At 45.3% G+C, this 21,983-nt stretch overlaps 1 protein-coding gene across 1 annotated transcript in view; it reads right to left on the bottom strand.

Annotated features, from left to right (window-relative positions):
- Positions 1-21,983, bottom strand: part of LOC126095186 (uncharacterized) — a 207,868-nt gene that overhangs the window by 164,228 nt on the left and 21,657 nt on the right. The window contains exon 2 of the mRNA XM_049909919.1: positions 11,701-11,848. Within this exon, the coding sequence (XP_049765876.1) occupies positions 11,701-11,826 (126 nt within the window). The 5' untranslated portion in view covers positions 11,827-11,848. The remainder of the gene's footprint in view (positions 1-11,700; positions 11,849-21,983) is intronic.

Here is a 21,983-nt window from a genome sequence, read left to right as displayed (position 1 = left end):
TCATTCCACTTGAAGTATGTGGTCGTCACACAACACTTAAACAGTTCTGAAATATCGGCAGGAAAAATTCGATCCAATACATCATTAAGTGGAACCATGCTAAACAGCGATACCACATCGAAGCTGACCAATATGTCCTCCGGCTGGACCACTATGCCGTTCAATCTGCTGATGAAATGTGTCGAATTCTTTATATAAGAGTCCGAACGGCCCACATGTGGTTTTAGCAGCGTAGTCAAAAACTTGGCTAACGAGTAGGTGGGTGAACCAATTAGTTAGTCCGCGACGGACAGCGGCCAATTGCACTGACGTTTTGAAAACACGTGACGTCACGCCGCGGACACGGAATTTAGCGGCAGTCAGTAGCGAGCCAGTGGGTGTGTTGGACCTTCCATTGAGCTACGGACCCCCTTGAAGATGTCTCCCGCAGTCGGAGACGAAACGTTGGGAATCGACACAGAATTCATCAACCGACCACGGCATAACAGCCCGGATAATTATAATGCACATGATATTTCCGGCCGTGAAAGTCTACATTTTAGTATAAAATGTCAGGGGCACTACGAATGTAGTGCGTGGACTATAAGTTGGGAATGTGGGTCTCACGGGGAGCGTGCCAGCGATAAATCCCTGCAGTCACTCTATCCTCTGTGCCCTCGGTGGCTCAGATGTATAGAGCGTCTGCCCCGAAAGCAGGAGATCCCGGGTTCGAGTCCCGATCGGGGTACACATTTTCATCTGTCCCTGTTGATGTATATCAACGCCCGTCAGCAGCTAATGGTATTGATTTAATTGTAATTTCATTCTAGAGAGCTGCACAGTCACCAATGGCATCAGTCCGAAGAACGGATGCCATCTTCATATCATTGTCTCAGGACACTCTCAAAGCCCATCGTAGGGACCGACGCCGCTGTTCTCAACTTTCATCATTGCTTCCTCTGCAGACTTGGAATGTGTTAAGGATACACTTTTCTGTGCCTGTGTTGGACCTAATCAGGACGGCTTCTCGGAACTTGGATTATTTCCCTGCAAGTGTATTTTACCGCACCCCAGTGGTATTACTACACACCAGAAACAGTCAGAAGGCCTTAGAGAGCAGCTCTGTCAACTCTTTGTACCAGTACCTAATGAGGCGCTGCATTTCGTGCTTTTTGTTCTTACTGTCCAAGCAAACGTATTTCGTTGTCAATAAACTTGTTAAAACTTGATCACTGTTTATCCTGTGTCCCCCTTGAGATACACTTCAACCATCCCTAAAGTTCGTAACGCGCAATCGACTAAAATGGCGGGATGTTAGATAATTTTGCATCACCATATATGGGGTCCGCAAACGCATATATTCGTAGAAATAGAGGAAAGAAACTTATTCGACCTCCGCTTGTGTAACTGTAAGGTAAAAGCTGTTGAACGAAAGCGCCGCTGGCGTAGCGACCAAGGCATCTGGCTGGGAACCAGAGAGATGTTAGATTTCAAACGCTTTCTGCAGGTCTTTTTTCAAATGTATTTATGCCGTTTCGAAATTAGTTAGAACTAGAGGGTTAATAAGGTAAGTAAGTCAATACTGAATAATAACGAGATAGTTTCATACATTTCTCAAACGACTTGGCATGGTAAAGAATAATAAATTTATTCCTGGTCGCTTGACAATGGCTCTTTCATTCCCTGTATTACATGTCCTCAGTTTCCTTGGAACACCTAGATGTGTGGTACTGCTCACATAAACATTCGGAGCAAATATGCTCATGGCACCAAGTACTTCTAATGAAGGCAAAAAAATGGTTCAAATGGCTCTGAGCACTATGCGACTTAACTTCTCAGGTCATCAGTCCCCTAGAACTTAGAACTAATTAAACCTAATTAACCTAAGGACATCACACATATCCATGCCTGAGGCAGGATTCGAACCTGCGACCGTAGCGTTCGCTTGGCTCCAGACTGTAGCGCTAGAACCGCACAGCCACTCCGGCCGGCTCTAATGAAGCAGTCTTGGCGCAATTACATAGTTATTTCCGAAAGTTCGGAGGAAAACAGTTTGGCTTACATTCCAAAATATTTATGTTTTGGGAATTAATTTTGACACGTATCTCAGTGCTGAAAACTGATCATAAATTATGCTGTGGGTCATTACTGAATCGATACTGAAAGGTATGTGCTAAGGTCTGATCAGGGTAGATCCAGAAAATAAAGTCGGTAGTTGCCAATCGCAAGGTGGAGTGAGTATAATATCTTTGAGTAGGAGGATCTTTGATGGTTAAGAGAGCCGGGCGCGTGCAGTAAAAAGCTCAGGAGTCGCAGGTAGGTGCCCGGAGGAAGCAGATGTGTGCAGACAGCTTTAAGGCAGGAGTCGCGCTCGCTGCGCAGTTACCCTAAGAAAACCTTAGCATATAAATGAGAGAAGATATATAATGATTTCAAAATCGTTTTTGTTAGATAATGTTCAGAGTTGGGGTATGTATGTCCAAGGTTTGACACAGTAATCGTTTTGTAAAATTTTTTGTAAGAGTGATTCATGCTACAAAAATGTTGGAAATGGTAGGTTTTGTGTATGACTTAAAATTTTAACTATATATATATATATATATATATATATATATATATATATATATATATATATAGAGGGAGAGAGAGAGAGAGAGTTCTACGTTACGTCTAAATCTAACAGCCTGAATCATAATCCACATCCTTTGCTTGTACTGAATATGAAAATAAATAGTAAAGGAAAGTTACCCACCAATGAAAGAACGTAAAGAAAAAGAGGCCTCTACGCAATATATATGTGCAGTTCATGGTTTGAAATCGATTTTGGTATAACTAACGTTATCAGAGCAAAGTTATTTCAAATAACTAATTTTATGCCATTGCACATATCTGGCATTATTCAAGTAAAGGTATGATTTCATTAAGTAAACATCAGGGCCAATAGTTAATGTTTCAGTTCCATGTTAATGACATTGCACAAACGGCATTACACTCTTAAACTTGATTGCTGAGTCAAATACATGTTGCTTTTCTGGCAAAGTGGAGGAGTGCAAGAAACAAGTTCACAGACGCAGTCAGATGCAGGTTTGTTGAATAATTAATTTAGAACAATCTTATCATTGATACTTTCACAAATAAAAAAGGATAAAATTTTGGTTAGATACTTTGAATATGAAGATAGCATCCGTTCTTTCGGACATGTCCGAAAGAACAGATGCTATCTTCATATCGTTAAGCCGGTCACCGGTGGCCGAGCAGTTCTAGGCGCTTCAGTTTGAAACCGCGCGAGCGCTGCGGTCGCAGGTTCGAATCCTGCCTCGGGCATGAATGTGTGTGATGTCCTTAGGTTAGTTAGGTTTAAGTAGTTCTAAGTTCTAGGTGACTGATGACCTGAGATGTTAAGTCCCATAGTGCTCAGAGCCATTTGAACCATATCGTTAAGGCTAACCGGTTGATGACCTTCTTCAGTGCAGATGCACACGAATTGCCTGAACTCTTGCGGGACTCGGTGTATTGTCTGCCGCGAGTAATGGGTATAATGGCAGGGGCTCTACGAATGTAGTGTGTGGGTGTGGACTATATAAGTTGAGAATGTGGGAGCGTGCCAGCGATAAGTCCCTGCAGTCGCACTATACTCTGTGCCCTCAGTGGCTCAGATGGATGCCGCACGGTAGCTCAGCATGTTCGGTCAGAGGGCTGCATGCTCTCTGTAATAAAAGAAAAACTGAGTCAATGAATTAATGATCAACTTGAACGGATGTCTTGTGACGTCGGCCCAGACCCAACGCAACGAACTATATCGAACAAAATGAGGAAAAAAAAGAAGATGGATAGAGTTTCTGTCATGTAAGCAGGAGATCCCGAGTTCGAGTCCCAGTTGGAGCACATATTTTCAACTGTCCCCCTTGATGTACGAGGGCAGTTCAATAAGTAATGCAACACTTTTTTTTCTGAAACAGGGGTTGTTTTATTCAGCATTGAAATACACCAGGTTATTCCCCAATCTTTTAGCTACACAACACTATTTTTCAACGTAATCTCCATTCAATGCTACGGCCTTACGCCACCTTGAAATGAGGGCCTGTATGCCTGCACGGTACCATTCCACTGGTCGATGTCGGAGCCAACGTCGTACTGCATCAATAACTTCTTCATCATCCGCGTAGTGCCTCACACGGATTGCGTCCTTCATTGGGGCAAACATATGGAAATCCGACGGTGCGAGATCGGGGCTGTAGGGTGCATGAGGAAGAACAGTCCACTGAAGTTTTGTGAGCTCCTCTCGGGTGCGAAGACTTGTGTGAGGTCTTGCGTTGTCATGAAGAAGGAGAAGTTCGTTCAGATTTTTATGCCTACGAACACGCTGAAGTCGTTTCTTCAATTTTTGAAGAGTAGCACAATACACTTCAGAGTTGATCGTTTGACCATGGGGAAGGACATCGAACAGAATAACCCCTTCAGCGTCCCAGAAGACTGTAACCATGACTTTACCGGCTGAGGGTATGGCATTAAACTTTTTCTTGGTAGGGGAGTGGACGTGGCGCCACTCCATTGATTGCCGTTTTGTTTCAGGTTCGAAGTGATGAACCCATGTTTCATCGCCTGTAACAATCTTTGACAAGAAATTGTCACCCTCAGCCACATGACGAGCAAGCAATTCCGCACAGATGGTTCTCCTTTGCTCTTTATGGTGTTCGGTTATACAACGAGGGACCCAGCGGGAACAAACCTTTGAATATCCCAACTGGTGAACAATTGTGACAGCACTACCAACAGAGATGTCAAGTTGAGCACTGAGTTGTTTGATGGTGATCCGTCGATCATCTCGAACGAGTGTGTTCGCACGCTCCGCCATTGCAGGAGTCACAGCTGTGCACGGCCGGCCCGCACGCGGGAGATCAGACAGTCTTGCTTGACCTTGCGGCGATGATGACACACGCTTTGCCCAACGACTCACCGTGCTTTTGTCCACTGCCAGATCACCGTAGACATTCTGCAAGCGCCTATGAATATCTGAGATGCCCTGGTTTTCCGCCAAAAGAAACTCGATCACTGCCCGTTGTTTGCAACGCACATCCGTTACAGACGCCATTTTAACAGCTCCGTACAGCGCTGCCACCTGTCGGAAGTCAATGAAACTATACGAGACGAAGCGGGAATGTTTGAAAATATTCCACAAGAAATTTCCGGTTTTTTCAACCAAAATTGGCCGAGAAAAAAAATGTGTTGCATTACTTATTGAACTGCCCTCGTATATCAATGCCAGCTAGTGGCTAATGGTATTAATTTAATTGCAATTTCATTACTGAATCCGTGCAGTTGTGTAACTGCCGCTGGGTTTCCAGAATCAGATTGCAATATTGAAGCCTCGAAATAAAGTTTTTGAGTTGGTGATAAAAACAAACATGACGTAGTTGAGACACAAGTGTGCAGCTTGGCTGTATTGCTTTCAACATGCAAGTCGGTTGATCCCCGTCGCCTATGAACATGAGATCACATATGACGATATTAGGCTATTGAGTCACAGTAATGTAACCACCACTCATAAGCCTTAATAACCGCCTCTTGCAATGCGCACCACTGCAGGAAGAGGGTCAGTGAGGTTCCGAGAGGGATGTGGAGACTGCTGACTTCAGTGGCGCAGCCAGCAGTTCTAGGTTCTCCGACTGAGGATCTGTTGCACGAACAACCCAGTTCCACATATTCTAAATTGGGTTTAAATCCGGAGAATTTGGTGGTCAAGAGAATGCAGTAAACTCATACTGTTGCTCTTCGAACCACGCACGTATACAGCGAGCTGTGTGACTTGCATTACTCGTGTTTTCTTTGTAAATGTCATAGTACCGAGGAAAAAGAAACCGAATGTAAGGGAGCACATTGTCCCCAAGGATAGATGCATACTTGTGTTGATCCATTGTGCCTTCCAGAATGACGAGATCACCCAGGAAATGCCAAAAAACATTCCCTAGACCATAACACTCCGTCCTTGTTTCCTTTCAGACGTTCCACGCCATACACGCCAATGGCCGTCTGTCTGATGGAACATAAGACGTGATTCATATGGAAAGCTCATCTGTAGGCACTCGGCGGTTCTCAAGTTGCGGTGCCGGTCGCCGATGACCAGCAATTAGCCTGGGTGCATGAACCAAGCGCCTGCTGCTGAGGCCCACACAACCATCTTACGCTGAATGGTCGTTGAGAAGACACTGCTGTAGTACCTTGATTCATCTGGGCGGTCAGTTGCTCAATAGTTGCACGTCTATTCACCTGCCGTTCGTCCCTATCATCTATGATCTGTGGTGCTCCACACTTTCCTTGGTGGCGGCTTTGAATAGCGCCATTTTGGCATGCATGGTATACTTTAACCACAGCGGCATGTGTACAGTTTACAAACTTAGCTCTTTTCGAAGTGTTTCCACTCTGGGTCCGAAAACCAATCGTCATGCCGGTTTGGACGTCAGATAAATCGCTGCTTTTCTGCATTACGACAGTGACACGCTTTATACATCTCCACTGCTAGTGCTACCACCTGGCGTATATGATTGGCTACTGCACGTTAACGTCGGAAGTAGGCTGTGGTCACATCGATGTGGCTGTACAGCGTATTTAGTGCACCATAGGAATCCAGTATCAGACAAAACTTCTTATTAGCAACTTACGGTTTCAAAACGGAAAAAAATGCAAATGAAAAAAACTGAAGAAAGCTTTTAGGAATCAAACACAGGTTTTCTGCTCTCCAGCGAGATGCCTTAGACGCTACACGAGCGGCGCTTTCCTTGAGCGGGGTTTACTTTGTGAGTACATACGTGGCAGTAACAAAAATTTCTTCCCTAGACTTGTGTGAAAATATGCGCTTGTGGACCCCCTACATGATGAAGAAAAATGCTCGCTTTTCAATTATCCATCGACCCTGTCAATTCTGAGTCGATTGCGCTTCATGAATTTTAGGCCCGATTTCCTCAAAAATAGGGAATGGGGTGGAGAGAGAGGGGAGTGTTGAGCCAAAATATCTTCGGTCTTTCGTTCAAGACAGCATCAGGACCATATCTACACTCGTCGCCATGAAAAGTCTTACTGGATATTCTACAAGCAGTGCAGTTCAATACTGAAATAGTGCCACGCACCACCTTCATACTAAAATTAATTGCTATAATCTCCCTATTAATAAATTATTGCACATTGTTGGTAATCTGTTGCTTTCTTGCTAAATTTATGTTATATGCCAAGTACATTTGGTGAACTTAACATTGAAGCTTCACTTTTTAGTAAAAAGTCTGTGTAGTATGCATTTTTCAAAACTATGTCGTCTCCCACGCTCATGGTGAGTCGTTTATTGTGGCAACTTTTAAAAGAATTCCCACAAAAACTGTGTATATGGCATCACTGTCTGGCTGTTCCCATCTGGGGTGAAATAACGATGACGAAAATACACACACACACACACACACACACACACACACACACACAGTGCAGAGTGGGGAAAAAAATCTTCGACCTGGCTGGGAATCGAACCCGAGGCACCATGATCGAGAGTCAGCAACGCTAACCAGAACACCACGAATCGCTTCCAGATTTCGCAATTTTTGTCAGTGTTTCCTGGCTAGACTTGAATATTAGTCTCGTGCAGCAGAAACTGCGTGAAATTTTCGCAAACTTGGTATTTCTTTGTATTGTTCATTACTCTTAACTCCCGTGTACAGCGCCGTACTGAGATTATCCTGCGCCGTTGGTACAACTTTCATGGTAAGAGGTCAATTTAATTTTACTTAGATCAGCTATATGGATAAAAAATATTGCATACAAGAAATTAAACGTATCATTGTAGCAAATAAACAACAAATTGTGTAGCTTTCTAAAACAATTGTAAGTAAAACGAAATCTATGTCCTGTTACTACAGCCTTCATGCGGCATATTTCGGTATTTCTCTTTTATTATCTATGTCTAATTGTTTATGGCAGTTACTGTACATTCCGTTTAATATGATGTATTAGGTCTACAACTATGCTTCCGCCGTTTTTTTCTCGAAGTTCGAGGCTCTATTGTGAAAAACATTTAAAAATTTGCCATTCAAAGTATTGTCCATCGCTAGCCACTACTTCCTTCCATCTTTCGGGCAGCATACGAATCCCGCTAGGAAAGAACTGGGCGTCGTTTGAAGAGATCCATGAAACGGTATAGCTTTGTACTAGTTCGTATGACTGGAAGTGCTAGTCAGCCAGACCGTGTACCATTGATCGAAAGAGGTGGTACTCAGAGGGAGCAACGTCTGGAGAATAGGGCGGGTAGACAGACCTTCACATTTCAACGCTCCTAAGTATGTTTTGATAGGTTTTGCGACGTGGGGTCGATCTCTGTCATGCTGCAGAATCAGCTTTTCCTGTCTATCTCTATGCTGTTGCCGTTTGTCTTTCAGTGCATGCCTTCGAACGCATCAGTTGGTTTCCGTAAGGATCTTCTTCTTAACGTCTGTTTCAGCAGCTTCGAAAACCTCCTCTCGTCCACCACCATGACGGTCTTCGACGTCAAAATGACCGTTATTGAAGAGTTCAAACAATTCTCTGCATGTTCTTTCACTAATGGGTGCCTTGCCATAGGTTTACACAGCATTTTATGAGCCTCAGCCGCAGATTTCTTCATGTTAAAGCAGAAAATTAAAAACTTCCCACAAATGCCGAGAATTGGGCTCTAAGTTGATGTATGCAGTGAGGAATAACTTGATGATGTAATCACAAATCTACTAATATTTTGATGGCGTTATGTTTACAAATGGCTAAACTTACTGTACGACGCTTAGGATCTACCACTTGCACCGTCGCCGGACGCTGTGGCCGAGCGGTTCTAGGCGCTTCAATCCAGAACCGCGCTGCTGCTACGACCGCAGGTTCGAATCCTGCCTAAGGCATGAATGTGTGTGATGTCCTTAGGTTAATTAGGTTTAAGTAGTTCTAAGTCTAGGGGACTGATGACCTCAGATGTTAAGTCCCATTGTGTGGAGCCATTTGAACCATTTTTGAACTTGCACCGCCGCTACCCGCTGCTGCTATCTACTGCAAACCGGCAGAAGCCAAGTTGTAGACTTAATATAATAAAGGACAGATTTTATTGGCTCTTCATGAATTATTAATATCACATTAATTAGCAACTGGAAACAAAAGGAAAATAGCTATAACGAAGTGTTGTGAACATATTCCTTTCCAAGACTTCTATTTTGGTATTATAATTTTTCCTAGCTTTGAGGGAAGTAAACTCATTAATTATGTCAGTGAAGTCAAATTTAGTAGCTGTGTCGTATTCTGTCGATACCACAGCTGAATTTGATAGTCTACTTTATTATAGCTATTTTTCCTTTGTTTTCTTTTAAATTTTTCTGTGCGAACCCTGACTTCTCTTATTTTATCGTGATGATCATTTCTCCCCATGTAGGTAGGTGCCAACAGAATGTTTTCGCAATCGGAGGAGAAAACTGGTGATTGAAATTTCATGACAAGATCCCATCGCATTGAAAAACGCCTTTGTTTTAATGATTGCCACTCCAATTCACGTATCATGTCTGTGACACTTTCTCCCCTATTTCGCGCAAATACAAGACGAGCTGCCCTTCTCTGTACTTTTTCGATGTCATCCGTCAGTCCCACCTGATGCGGATCCCACACCGCACAGCAATACTCCAAAATAGGGCGGACAAGTGTGGTGTAGGCATTCTCTTCAGTAGACCTGTTGCACCTTCTAAGTGTTCTGCCAATGAATCGCAGTCTTTGGTTTGCCCTACCCACAATATTATGTATGTGATCGTTCGAATTTAGGTTATTAGTAATTGTAATCCCTAAGTACACTCCTGGAAATTGAAATAAGAACACCGTGAATTCATTGTCCCAGGAAGGGGAAACTTTATTGACACATTCCTGGGGTCAGATACATCACATGATCACACTGACAGAACCACAGGCACATAGACACAGGCAACAGAGCATGCACAATGTCGGCACTAGTACAGTGTATATCCACCTTTCGCAGCAATGCAGGCTGCTATTCTCCCATGGAGACGATCGTAGAGATGCTGGATGTAGTCCTGTGGAACGGCTTGCCATGCCATTTCCACCTGGCGCCTCAGTTGGACCAGCGTTCGTGCTGGACGTGCAGACCGCGTGAGACGACGCTTCATCCAGTCCCAAACATGCTCAATGGGGGACAGATCCGGAGATCTTGCTGGCCAGGGTAGTTGACTTACACCTTCTAGAGCACGTTGGGTGGCACGGGATACATGCGGACGTGCATTGTCCTGTTGGAACAGCAAGTTCCCTTGCCGGTCTAGGAATGGTAGAACGATGGGTTCGATGACGGTTTGGATGTACCGTGCACTATTCAGTGTCCCCTCGACGATCACCAGTGGTGTACGGTCAGTGTAGGAGATCGCTTCCCACACCATGATGCCGGGTGTTGGCCCTGTGTGCCTCGGTCGTATGCAGTCCTGATTGTGGCGCTCACCTGCACGGCGCCAAACACGCATACGACCATCATTGGCACCAAGGCAGAAGCGACTCTCATCGCTGAAGACGACACGTCTCCATTCGTCCCTCTATTCACGCCTGTCGCGACACCACTGGAGGCGGGCTGCACGATGTTGGGGCGTGAGCGGAAGACGGCCTAACGGTGTGCGGGACCGTAGCCCAGCTTCATGGAGACGGTTGCGAATGGTCCTCGCCGATACCCCAGGAGCAACAGTGTCCCTAATTTGCTGGGAAGTGGCGGTGCGGTCCCCTACGGCACTGCGTAGGATCCTACGGTCTTGGCGTGCATCCGTGCGTCGCTGCGGTCCGGTCCCAGGTCGACGGGCACGTGCACCTTCCGCCGACCACTGGCGACAACATCGATGTACTGTGGAGACCTCACGCCCCACGTGTTGAGCAATTCGGCGGTACGTCCACCCGGCCTCCCGCATGCCCACTATACGCCCTCGCTCAAAGTCCGTCAACTGCACATACGGTTCACGTCCACGCTGTCGCGGCATGCTACCAGTGTTAAAGACTGCGATGGAGCTCCGTATGCCACGGCAAACTGGCTGACACTGACGGCGGCGGTGCACAAATGCTGCGCAGCTAGCGCCATTCGACGGCCAACACCGCGGTTCCTGGTGTGTCCGCTGTGCCGTGCGTGTGATCATTGCTTGTACAGCCCTCTCGCAGTGTCCGGAGCAAGTATGGTGGGTCTGACACACCGGTGTCAATGTGTTCTTTTTTCCATTTCCAGGAGTGTATTTAGCTGCATTTACAGCCTTCAGATTTGTGCGACTTATCGCGTAATCGAAATTTAGCTGATTTCTTTTAGTTCTCATGTGAATAACTTCGCATTTTTTTTTATTCACGGTCAACTGCCATTTTGGCACCCTTTCAAACGAACCATCCCTTCATTTGCATGAAACGATTTATGAAAATCACGGGGAACCTAAATCAGGATGGCTGGACGCGGGTTTGAACTGTCATCCTCCAGAATGCGAGTCCAGTATGCTAACAAATTAGTGGTGGGTGGAAAATGCAGCTAGGCAAACTGATCGTAGGGAGACCAACGAAGCTCTTTACTAGAGGCCATGACGATACAACGGAAGGTAAAGGATGACACTAGAAAACACGCATGAGATACACGGATACATAGAACTGGTAGTTGTAATATGTGAGAAAGCCAGGTTGAGACTTTTATCCTGTGGTGAATATCAGGTTGCTTACCTCACATATCTGCTGAGTGCAGGTTACGTCGACGGAGATGGTGCCCTCTGCGCAACTGAACGTCATTAATACCATTACTGTCGCCAGCATGGCGGCAGTTTGCGACCAACCCCGCCGGGGCTTCATCTTCTCGTTGGTCTCCGTCTGCCTGCACATAAAGCGAAGCCTATAAGAGCAAGACGCCATCGCCGTAGTCGCAGAGAAAAGGTGGGGCTTAATCTGGTTCATCGTGATCTTCCACACATTAAGTTAGATTACGCTCAATGTTTTCATGTTTGTGTAAGACGTGTGTTACTTGTATTTTCTCTTCAAAACTCTGCGGAGACTTATGGCGAATAGCACGTTCTTTTCACACTAGAGATAACATCATGGATTCGACATTCAAAAGATTCAAGAATAACAAGGAGATATTGCCGTCAACGTTTGTTACTTAAGGCAAATTCCATTAACACTCATAATGTGCTGTTTTACTACGCTCCGTTCTATGGAGCACCGACCTGTTAGTGTTTTAAATTCCAGCTTGAGAGTAAGGCTTTTCTCGAAACTTGATGTGAGAAAAATACACTCCTGGAAATTGAAATAAGAACACCGTGAATTCATTGTCCCAGGAAGGGGAAACTTTATTGACACATTCCTGGGATCAGATACATCACATGATCACACTGACAGAACCACAGGCACATAGACACAGGCAACAGAGCATGCACAATGTCGGCACTAGTACAGTGTATATCCACCTTTCGCAGCAATGCAGGCTGCTATTCTCCCATGGAGACGATCGTAGAGATGCTGGATGTAGTCCTGTGGAACGGCTTGCCATGCCATTTCCACCTGGCGCCTCAGTTGGACCAGCGTTCGTGCTGGACGTGCAGACCGCGTGAGACGACGCTTCATCCAGTCCCAAACATGCTCAATGGGGGATAGATCCGGAGATCTTGCTGGCCAGGGTAGTTGACTTACACCTTCTAGAGCACGTTGGGTGGCACGGGATACATGCGGACGTGCATTGTCCTGTTGGAACAGCAAGTTCCCTTGCCGGTCTAGGAATGGTAGAACGATGGGTTCGATGACGGTTTGGATGTACCGTGCACTATTCAGTGTCCCCTCGACGATCAGCAGTGGTGTACGGCCAGTGTAGGAGATCGCTCCCCACACCATGATGCCGGGTGCTGGCCCTGTGTGCCTCGGTCGTATGCAGTCCTTATTATGGCGCTCACCTGCACGGCGCCAAACACGCATACGACCATCATTGGCACCAAGGCAGAAGCGACTCTCATCGCTGAAGACGACACGTCTCCATTCGTCCCTCCATTCACGCCTGTCGCGACACCACTGGAGGCGGGCTGCACGATGTTGGGGCGTGAGCGGAAGACGGCCTAACGGTGTGCGGGACCGTAGCCCAGCTTCATGGAGACGGTTGCGAATGGTCCTCGCCGATACCCCAGGAGCAAGTGTCCCTAATTTGCTGGGAAGTGGCGGTGCGGTCCCCTACGGCACTGCGTAGGATCCTACGGTCTTGGCGTGCATCCGTGCGTCGCTGCGGTCCGGTCCCAGGTCGACGGGCACGTGCACCTTCCGCCGACCACTGGCGACAACATCGATGTACTGTGGAGACCTCACGCCCCACGTGTTGAGCAATTCGGCGGTACGTCCACCCGGCCTCCCGCATGCCCACTATACGCCCTCGCTCAAAGTCCGTCCACGCTGTCGCGGCATGCTACCAGTGTTAAAGACTGCGATGGAGCTCCGTATGCCACGGCAAACTGGCTGACACTGACGGCGGCGGTGCACAAATGCTGCGCAGCTAGCGCCATTCGACGGCCAACACCGCGGTTCCCGGTGTGTCCGCTGTGCCGTGCGTGTGATCATTGCTTGTACAGCCCTCTCGCAGTGTACGGAGCAAGTATGGTGGGTCTGACACACCGGTGTCAATGTGTTCTTTTTTCCATTTCCAGGAGTGTATTAGTTCTGTCCACATCAGTTGGGATTGGACTGTATATATATGACTGGAATCATATGACAGCAGCACCGCAAAATTCAAAAGTTGTATAAATGTGTTGGAGTTCTTATTTTCAGTTTCGCTGTTCTGCTGTGGAGGGTAATGAGAAGCTTTCTACCAGAGAACAGCTTCATTGATACAAACTGTGGCATATCATCAGCACTTGGATTAGAGAAGCCTGTAACAAAGTGCTTGTTGTTTGTCAACACACAACTGAAAAACTGTGTTTTTCATGAAAAGGTATGTTTTGTATGTTATGAATTTTCTGGGTGCAATTAGATAGCGGACTTTCAGTGTAAAGGAAGCCACTGAATTTATGGCCACTTATGTATTAAGAGATTATATTTAATGTTATGTAAATTTAACAGTGCTAACAATTTTTCCCCGATACAAATTCTGTACTGTAGTCGACTTAATCAATGACTGTACCCCCTTAGAAACGAATGGGTACTGTACGGTTTTCTTACTACGGAGGTGTATTGAACACGCCTCGAAAAGCAGCATGTTATTTTTTTGTATATTTCCTTCACATCTTCAATTATGCTTTCAGATTTTGAAACAATGAGGAATGTTGTTTCTGATAATCAGCCTCACATTTTTATATGTTGTAACAGCACTGCAACAATATTTATTTTTAAATTTACATCCTTCGAAATGTCATATACCAAGGAAGAATATAACCATTTCGATCATCTATTTCGTGTATGTGCATCCAGTATTTACCTACAAAAACAATTTTTGATGATGTATACAAAAAAAGGAGACTAAATGTACGAATAAAAAAGAACACTTGGTTATAGAATCAGTGAGTCATTTTCCTCTCTACGGTACCACACATATGGCGCGTAACTGCCTCCATTTGTACTGGAGTAGTAGGACATATAAGCGGTCTAAATGTATCTTGCCAAATCAGAACAAGACACTAAAGTTCTAATATTTCCATCAGCCTGGCGTCTTCCTGCGATTTCGTCAACAGGAATTCAGATGGTTGCTTTCGACGAGAGGGTTTATGGTATTCCAGTGAAACTGACTCAAGCTTTTCTCTCATCTAATTAATGAAGTCGGTGGCTTATAGGTATGCCAGATATTTTTATTATAAACATTTTCCATCAGAAGAAATACAAAACTGACCTCTACAATGTTGCATAGTCACGCTTACGCCTATCAGGTACGCACGGCAGATTATCACTCACTCTCATTGGTCAACATTCAGACTTTTATCACTTTAGAACTGAACAGTATAGGATGATTCAAAAAGAAAGAATGGATTTCAGTTGTTAACTACAGACAACCTATGAAAGATAGAAATACATTGCTCATATCACAGGATAGAGGAAGGTTCAAAGTTTTATGTTCGCAAGGACACTATACCATAAAATATACGTGAGCACCACACGTTGCTCGAGAAACATCGGAACGGTAGCCCATACTATTCCACACACGAATCAACAGGCCAGTGTTTATTGAATCGACAGCTTCAACAATTCGATTTCTCGGCTCTTGAAGAGTAGCTGGCATAGGTGGGTCAAAGACTGTCTTTTATGTCCCGGTTCACCCACAAGAGAAAATCTCGAGGTGTGGGATCTGGTGACCTGGAAAGCCAAAAGCAATGTAAGATCTTGCTATTCACTTCTTCCAATCCAACGTTGTGGTATGGTGTTGTTAAGATAAACAAGCAACAGCGCAGCTCTGTCAAAACTTTGAACCTTTGTCCACCCAGTGACATGTTCATTGTGCTACTATCTCTTACAGCTTGTCTGTAACAAACAACTTAAACTGTTCTTTCTTTTTGAATCACTCGGCACATATTATTAACATATCACAAATTAGAAATTCCTAAACTCGTAATATAGTCTGCTTTGTTCGGAGATTGCCGAGTTTAATCGCACAAGTCCCAGCACTACGCCATCATACGTAGCAATGCTTGGTTGAAGTCAGCAACATCGCAGGGCGATCATTAGTTACACTGACGATAGCGCATCAAGTGATTCATGTCTCTTTAGCTAATCGATTGTTTATCTAAGATAAACTGTACAATGAAGATCTAAATGCGTCATTTGTACAGTACTGACAGGGTCTCCTATGCTATTTTGGAGCACATCTGAAGCGTAATCTAGTTAATATTAAGAAAAGACAATAAGCGGATTACCTCGCAGACAAGTCGGCAGTCCACTTTACCTGCCACTACAGTACCCGATCAGGATGCAAGTAGTTTCTGCTGCAATTCCCTTCGAGTGCTGCATCTTTCGGTGGGTGCGCCATCTCACCCCGTGATGTCATAGTCTGCTGTTACAGTCATGCTGAGCTCAAGTGTCATTTGTAGGAATAAAGCAATGGCCTCTGGAGCCAGGAACGCTACAGATTCTCTCACTAACATTACAGTATCAGTACGCTTGCGGTAGACGGTGCAGTGATGAGATTGGCCTTATAGCATCACGGCAGTTATGAATAAAATCTTTTACTTACTGCAGAGTATTCACTTTGTAGAACGTTTGTGATCGGATTCAGCTATGTACTTGAGAGTCCTAAATGTCCATATAGAAAGCAACAAAGCTCTCTAAAGCGAATGTAAATTCCTCACAAGCGTCTTCTAAACAAATTGCGCGTCTATTGAGTATCGTATCAGTTGTGCTACTGGTTTCGTGATTTCCTACCAGAAAAGGTCATAGTTGGTAGTAACTGACGGAAAGCTTTCCGTCAGTTTACTGAGGTATTAACTTAGTTTACCCAAGAAAGCGTTATAGACCCTCTGGTGTTCTTCATCTGTGAAAATGATTTAGGAGACGACACGATGATACCTTTTAGATTGCTTGCAGATACGGCTGTCGTTTACCGTCTGGTGAACTTGTCAGAAGGTCAATACGAATTACAAAATGATTGACCCAATATCCGCATGATGCGCAAAGTGGTACTTGACATGAACAATAAAACTTGTAAGATCCTCAACATCTGTACTAAAAACATTCCGTTACATGATTCATCGTACAAATTTAAAGGTTGTCGATTCAACTAAATACACTCCTGGAAATTGAAATAAGAACACCGTGAATTCATTGTCCCAGGAAGGGGAAACTTTATTGACACATTCCTGGGGTCAGATACATCACATGATCACACTGACAGAACCACAGGCACATAGACACAGGCAACAGAGCATGCACAATGTCGGCACTAGTACAGTGTATATCCACCTTTCGCAGCAATGCAGGCTGCTATTCTCCCATGGAGACGATCGTAGAGATGCTGGATGTAGTCCTGTGGAACGGCTTGCCATGTCATTTCCACCTGGCGCCTCAGTTGGACCAGCGTTCGTGCTGGACGTGCAGACCGCGTGAGACGACGCTTCATCCAGTCCCAAACATGCTCAATGGGGGACAGATCCGGAGATCTTGCTGGCCAGGGTAGTTGACTTACACCTTCTAGAGCACGTTGGGTGGCACGGGATACATGCGGACGTGCATTGTCCTGTTGGAACAGCAAGTTCCCTTGCCGGTCTAGGAATGGTAGAACGATGGGTTCGATGACGGTTTGGATGTACCGTGCACTATTCAGTGTCCCCTCGACGATCACCAGTGGTGTACGGCCAGTGTAGGAGATCGCTCCCCACACCATGATGCCGGGTGTTGGCCCTGTGTGCCTCGGTCGTATGCAGTCCTGATTGTGGCGCTCACCTGCACGGCGCCAAACACGCATACGACCATCATTGGCACCAAGGCAGAAGCGACTCTCATCGCTGAAGACGACACGTCTCCATTCGTCCCTCCATTCACGCCTGTCGCGGCACCACTGGAGGCGGGCTGCACGATGTTGGGGCGTGAGCGGAAGACGGCCTAACGGTGTGCGGGACCGTAGCCCAGCTTCATGGAGACGGTTGCGAATGGTCCTCGCCGATACCCCAGGAGCAACAGTGTCCCTAATTTGCTGGGAAGTGGCGGTGCGGTCCCCTACGGCACTGCGTAGGATCCTACGGTCTTGGCGCGCATCCGTGCGTCGCTGTGGTCCGGTCCCAGGTCGACGGGCACGTGCACCTTCCGCCGACCACTGGCGACAACATCAATGTACTGTGGAGACCTCACGCCCCACGTGTTGAGCAATTCGGCGGTACGTCCACCCGGCCTCCCGCATGCCCACTATACGCCCTCGCTCAAAGTCCGTCAACTGCACATACGGCTCACGTCCACGTTGTCGCGGCATGCTACCAGTGTTAAGGACTGCGATGGAGCTCCGTATGCCACGGCAAACTGGCTGACACTGACGGCGGCGGTGCACAAATGCTGCGCAGCTAGCGCCATTCGACGGCCAACACGGCGGTTCCTGGTGTGTCCGCTGTGCCGTGCGTGTGATCATTGCTTGTACAGCCCTCTCGCAGTGTCCGGAGCAAGTATGGTGGGTCTGACACACCGGTGTCAATGTGTTCTTTTTTCCATTTCCAGGAGTGTACTTAGGAATTACTGTTAAGAACAACTTAAATTGGAGCCATCACAAATAAAATGTTGTGGAGAAGGCAAACAAGAGACTGGCAAGGGAACCTCCCCATCGCACCCCCCTCAGATTTAGTTATAAGTTGGCACAGTGGATAGGCCTAGAAAAACTGAACACAGATCAGTTGAGAAAACAGGAAGAAATTGTGTGGAACTATGAAAAAAAATAGTAAAATATACAAACTGAGTAGTCCATGCGCAAGATAGGCCACATTAAGGAGATTTTTGAGCTCAGGAGCACCGTGGTCCCGTGGTAGCGTGAGCAGCGGCGGAGTGAGATGTCCTTGGTTCAAGTCTTCCCTCGACTAAAAATTTTACTTTCTTTATTTTCGCAAAGTTATGATCTGTCCGTTCGTTCATTGACGTCTCTGTTCACAGTAATAAGTTTAGTGTCTGTGTTTTCCAACCGCACCGCAAAACCGTGCGATTAGTAGACGAAAGGACGCGCCTCTCCAATGGGAACCGAAAACATTTGATCGCAAGGTCATAGATAAACCGATTCCTCAACAGGAAAACACGTCTGATACATTCTATACGACACTGGTGACGGCATGTGCGTCACATGACGGGAAAATGTTGTCGACCCGCCTAACTTGTACACTTAGCGAATGGGTAAAAAGATTCTTCTACCTGGCCGATTCAGGTTTTCTTGTGGATGTGATAATCACTCCCAAAAAAGTGATGAAAACATAAGAGTTTGTCTATATACTGAAAATAAAAAAATTAAACTTTTCACTCGAGGGAAGACTTGAACCTGGGACCTCCCATGCCGTAGATGCTCTCGCTAACCACGGGACCAAGGCGCTCGTAGAGTCCCATTGTCCTTGATGTTGCCTATCTTCGCGTGGACTACTCAGTTTGTATATTTTACTATTTTTTTTATAGTTCCACACAACTTCTTCCTCTTTTCTCGATTGATCTGTGTTCAGTATTTCAAGGCCTATTCACTGTACCAACTTATAACTAAATCTGAGGGGGGTGCGATGGGGAGGTTCCCTTGTGAGTTAATTGACAGAACACTTAGAGGATGTAAAAAAACTACGAAAGAGACTGCCTACATTACTCTCGTTCGTCCTATTCTGGAGTAATGTCACGAAGTATGAGATCCTTATCAGATACGATTGTCGGGTGAAACTGGAAAAGTTCAAAGCTGAGCAGCTCGTTTTGCATTATAACGGAGTAGGGCAGAGAGAGTCACGGATATGAAAAGCGACTTTTTCGCTGCGGCGATATCTTTTCACGAAATTTCAATCGCCAACTTCCTCCTCGGAATGCGAAAATATTTTGTTGACTCCCACCTTCATAGGGAGGAACGACCGTCATGATAAAGTAAGAGAACTCAGAGCTCGCACCGAAGATTTAAGTACGGAGCGACGTAGCACAGTTAAACTTCGGTTACACGATAAATCAGTCTAATCCAAAAGCCGTAAATTCAACTAAATACCTAGGTATTACAGTAACGAACAACTTAAATTCGAAGGAACACATAGAAAATGTTGTGGGGAAGGTAACCAAAGACTGCGTTTTATTCGCAGGACACTTAGAAAATGTTACAGACCTACTAAGGAGACTACCTACACAACGCTTGTCCGTCCTCTTTTAGAATACTGCTGCGCGGTGTGGGATCCTTACCAGATAGGACTGACGAAGTACATCGAAAAACTTCAAAGAAAGGCAGAACGTTTTGTACTATGGCGAAATACGGGAGAGAGTGTCACAGAAATGATACGGGATTTGGGCTGGACATCATTAAAAGAAAGGTGTTTTTCGTTGCGACGGAATATTCTCACGAAATTCCAATCACCAAGTTTCTCCCCCGAATGCGAAAATATTTTGTTGACACCGACCTACATAGGGAGGAACGATCACCAAGAGATAAAATAGGGGAAATCAGAGCTCGTACGGAAAGGTACAGGTGTTCATTCTTTCCGCGCGCTATACGAGATTGGAATAATAGAGAATTGTGAAGATGGTTCGAGGAACCCTCTGCCAGGCTCTTAAATGTGATTTGCAGAGTATCCCTGTAGATGTAGATGTAGACTCGTATTCGGGAGAACGACGGTGCAAACCCGCGTCCGGCCATCCTGATTTAGGTTTTCCGTGATTTCCCTAAATCGCTTCAGGCAAATACCGGGATGGTCCCTTAGGAAGGGCACGGCCGACTACGTTCCCCATCCTTCTCTAATCCGATGGGACCGATGACCTCGCTGTTTGGTCCCCTCCCCCAAATCAACCAACTAGCGAACCAAAGATTTAAGTGTTTATTCTTTCCTCATGCTATTCGAAAGTGGAACGGTCAAGAAATAGACTGAAAGTAGTTGTATGAAGCCTTTGTCAGGTACTTAAGTGTGAACTGCAGATTAGTCTTGTAGATGTAGACGCTCCACAAAGCGGAATTAGTACTCAAAACACTGTCGATTGCCAAAAGGAAATTGAGAGCAATTTCTTTCTTTGTGGTCTTTGCAATATATGTCGTGACAATGAATAATACGATAAGAAAAACAGTCAACATGGGTGAAAAGATGAATAAGCAGATAGATGGATGGGGGAGAAGCTTGAAATGTCTTCGCAAAGTATTCCTTTTAAAGGATGAAATTATTTGAGGATGTGCGAGGATAATTATCGATCCCTACGCTGCTCTTATCACTAGAACAAGTGTCCTTTCTCTCACAAAATAGTTTTTTTTTTTTTTTTTTGCTACGAGGCTTTTATTATCTTTTTAATTTACCGAGAGACATGGCGCAGTGGTTACCATGCTGGATTCGCATTTTGGAGGACGACGACTCAAGTCCCTGTACGACGATCCACTTAGGTTTTTCGTGATTTACGTAAATCGCTCCAGGAAAAGACCGGCATGGTGTCTTCGAAAGAGCACGGCCGATTTCCCTCCCCATCCTTAACAAAAAAACTCCGAGCTTGTGCTCCATCTCTAATCACCTCTTTGTAGACGGAACGTTACACATTAATCCTCCTTCCTTTTTTCTCATTTCCTCCACTGTTGATTGTGTCCTACACTATTTCAAAGTACCGCACAAGTCGTTTAATGCTGCTTCGCGTCTACTTGCATTGTGATAATCTTTACTTATGTTGTGAAAGAGACACGGATTCTCTTCATACACAAATAAAGCACTCACTTCTTTGTACCAAGTTGCGATATTCTGCCTTCTCTTTCCTCAAAATATCTTCACGATGCAGCGCTGAGGCTGCGAAGCGTACACCTTCAGACTGTCTTCCTTCTCCATTCTGTTTGAGAGCACAAACGTCAGTGAAGGCTTAAGTTTCTGTAGGCACCATTCATGTATCATTGGTCATAACATAGCACCCAGAAAGCCGTCGATCAAGGTAATCAGGTAGATGCAATATTTATTAACTACCGAAAAGCATTTGTCTCAGTTCACATCTACACTTATTATCGAAAACACGATCGCATGGGGTTTCAAGCGAAATTTGTAAGTGGTTGAGGGTTTCTTGTTTGGGACGACGCAGCCCGTTGCCTTGGATGGACTTCAGGTATGCCCCAGTGAAGTGAACTGGGACTCTTGCTGTTCATGTTGTGTATTAACGATCTTGCTTTCAGTGTTAATTGTAATCTCAGACTTATCGCAGGAGATTCAGTCATCTATCGGATGATGCGAATTATCTACGTACAATGAAATACTGTACAAACAAGGCTGCACTAATATTTAGCAACATCTCGATAAGATTCCAAAGCACTGGAAATATTTGCAACTTGATTTAACTTTTAAGAAATGTACAATGATGTACTTCAAAAAACGAAAAACCATCTTTCTGTGACTAAAATC

The sequence above is a fragment of the Schistocerca cancellata genome, chromosome 8, assembly GCF_023864275.1.
Source record: "Schistocerca cancellata isolate TAMUIC-IGC-003103 chromosome 8, iqSchCanc2.1, whole genome shotgun sequence".
Taxonomy (NCBI): domain Eukaryota; kingdom Metazoa; phylum Arthropoda; class Insecta; order Orthoptera; family Acrididae; genus Schistocerca; species Schistocerca cancellata.
Note: the sequence above shows the minus strand (reverse complement) of the source record. Positions and strands in the feature narration are given on the sequence as shown.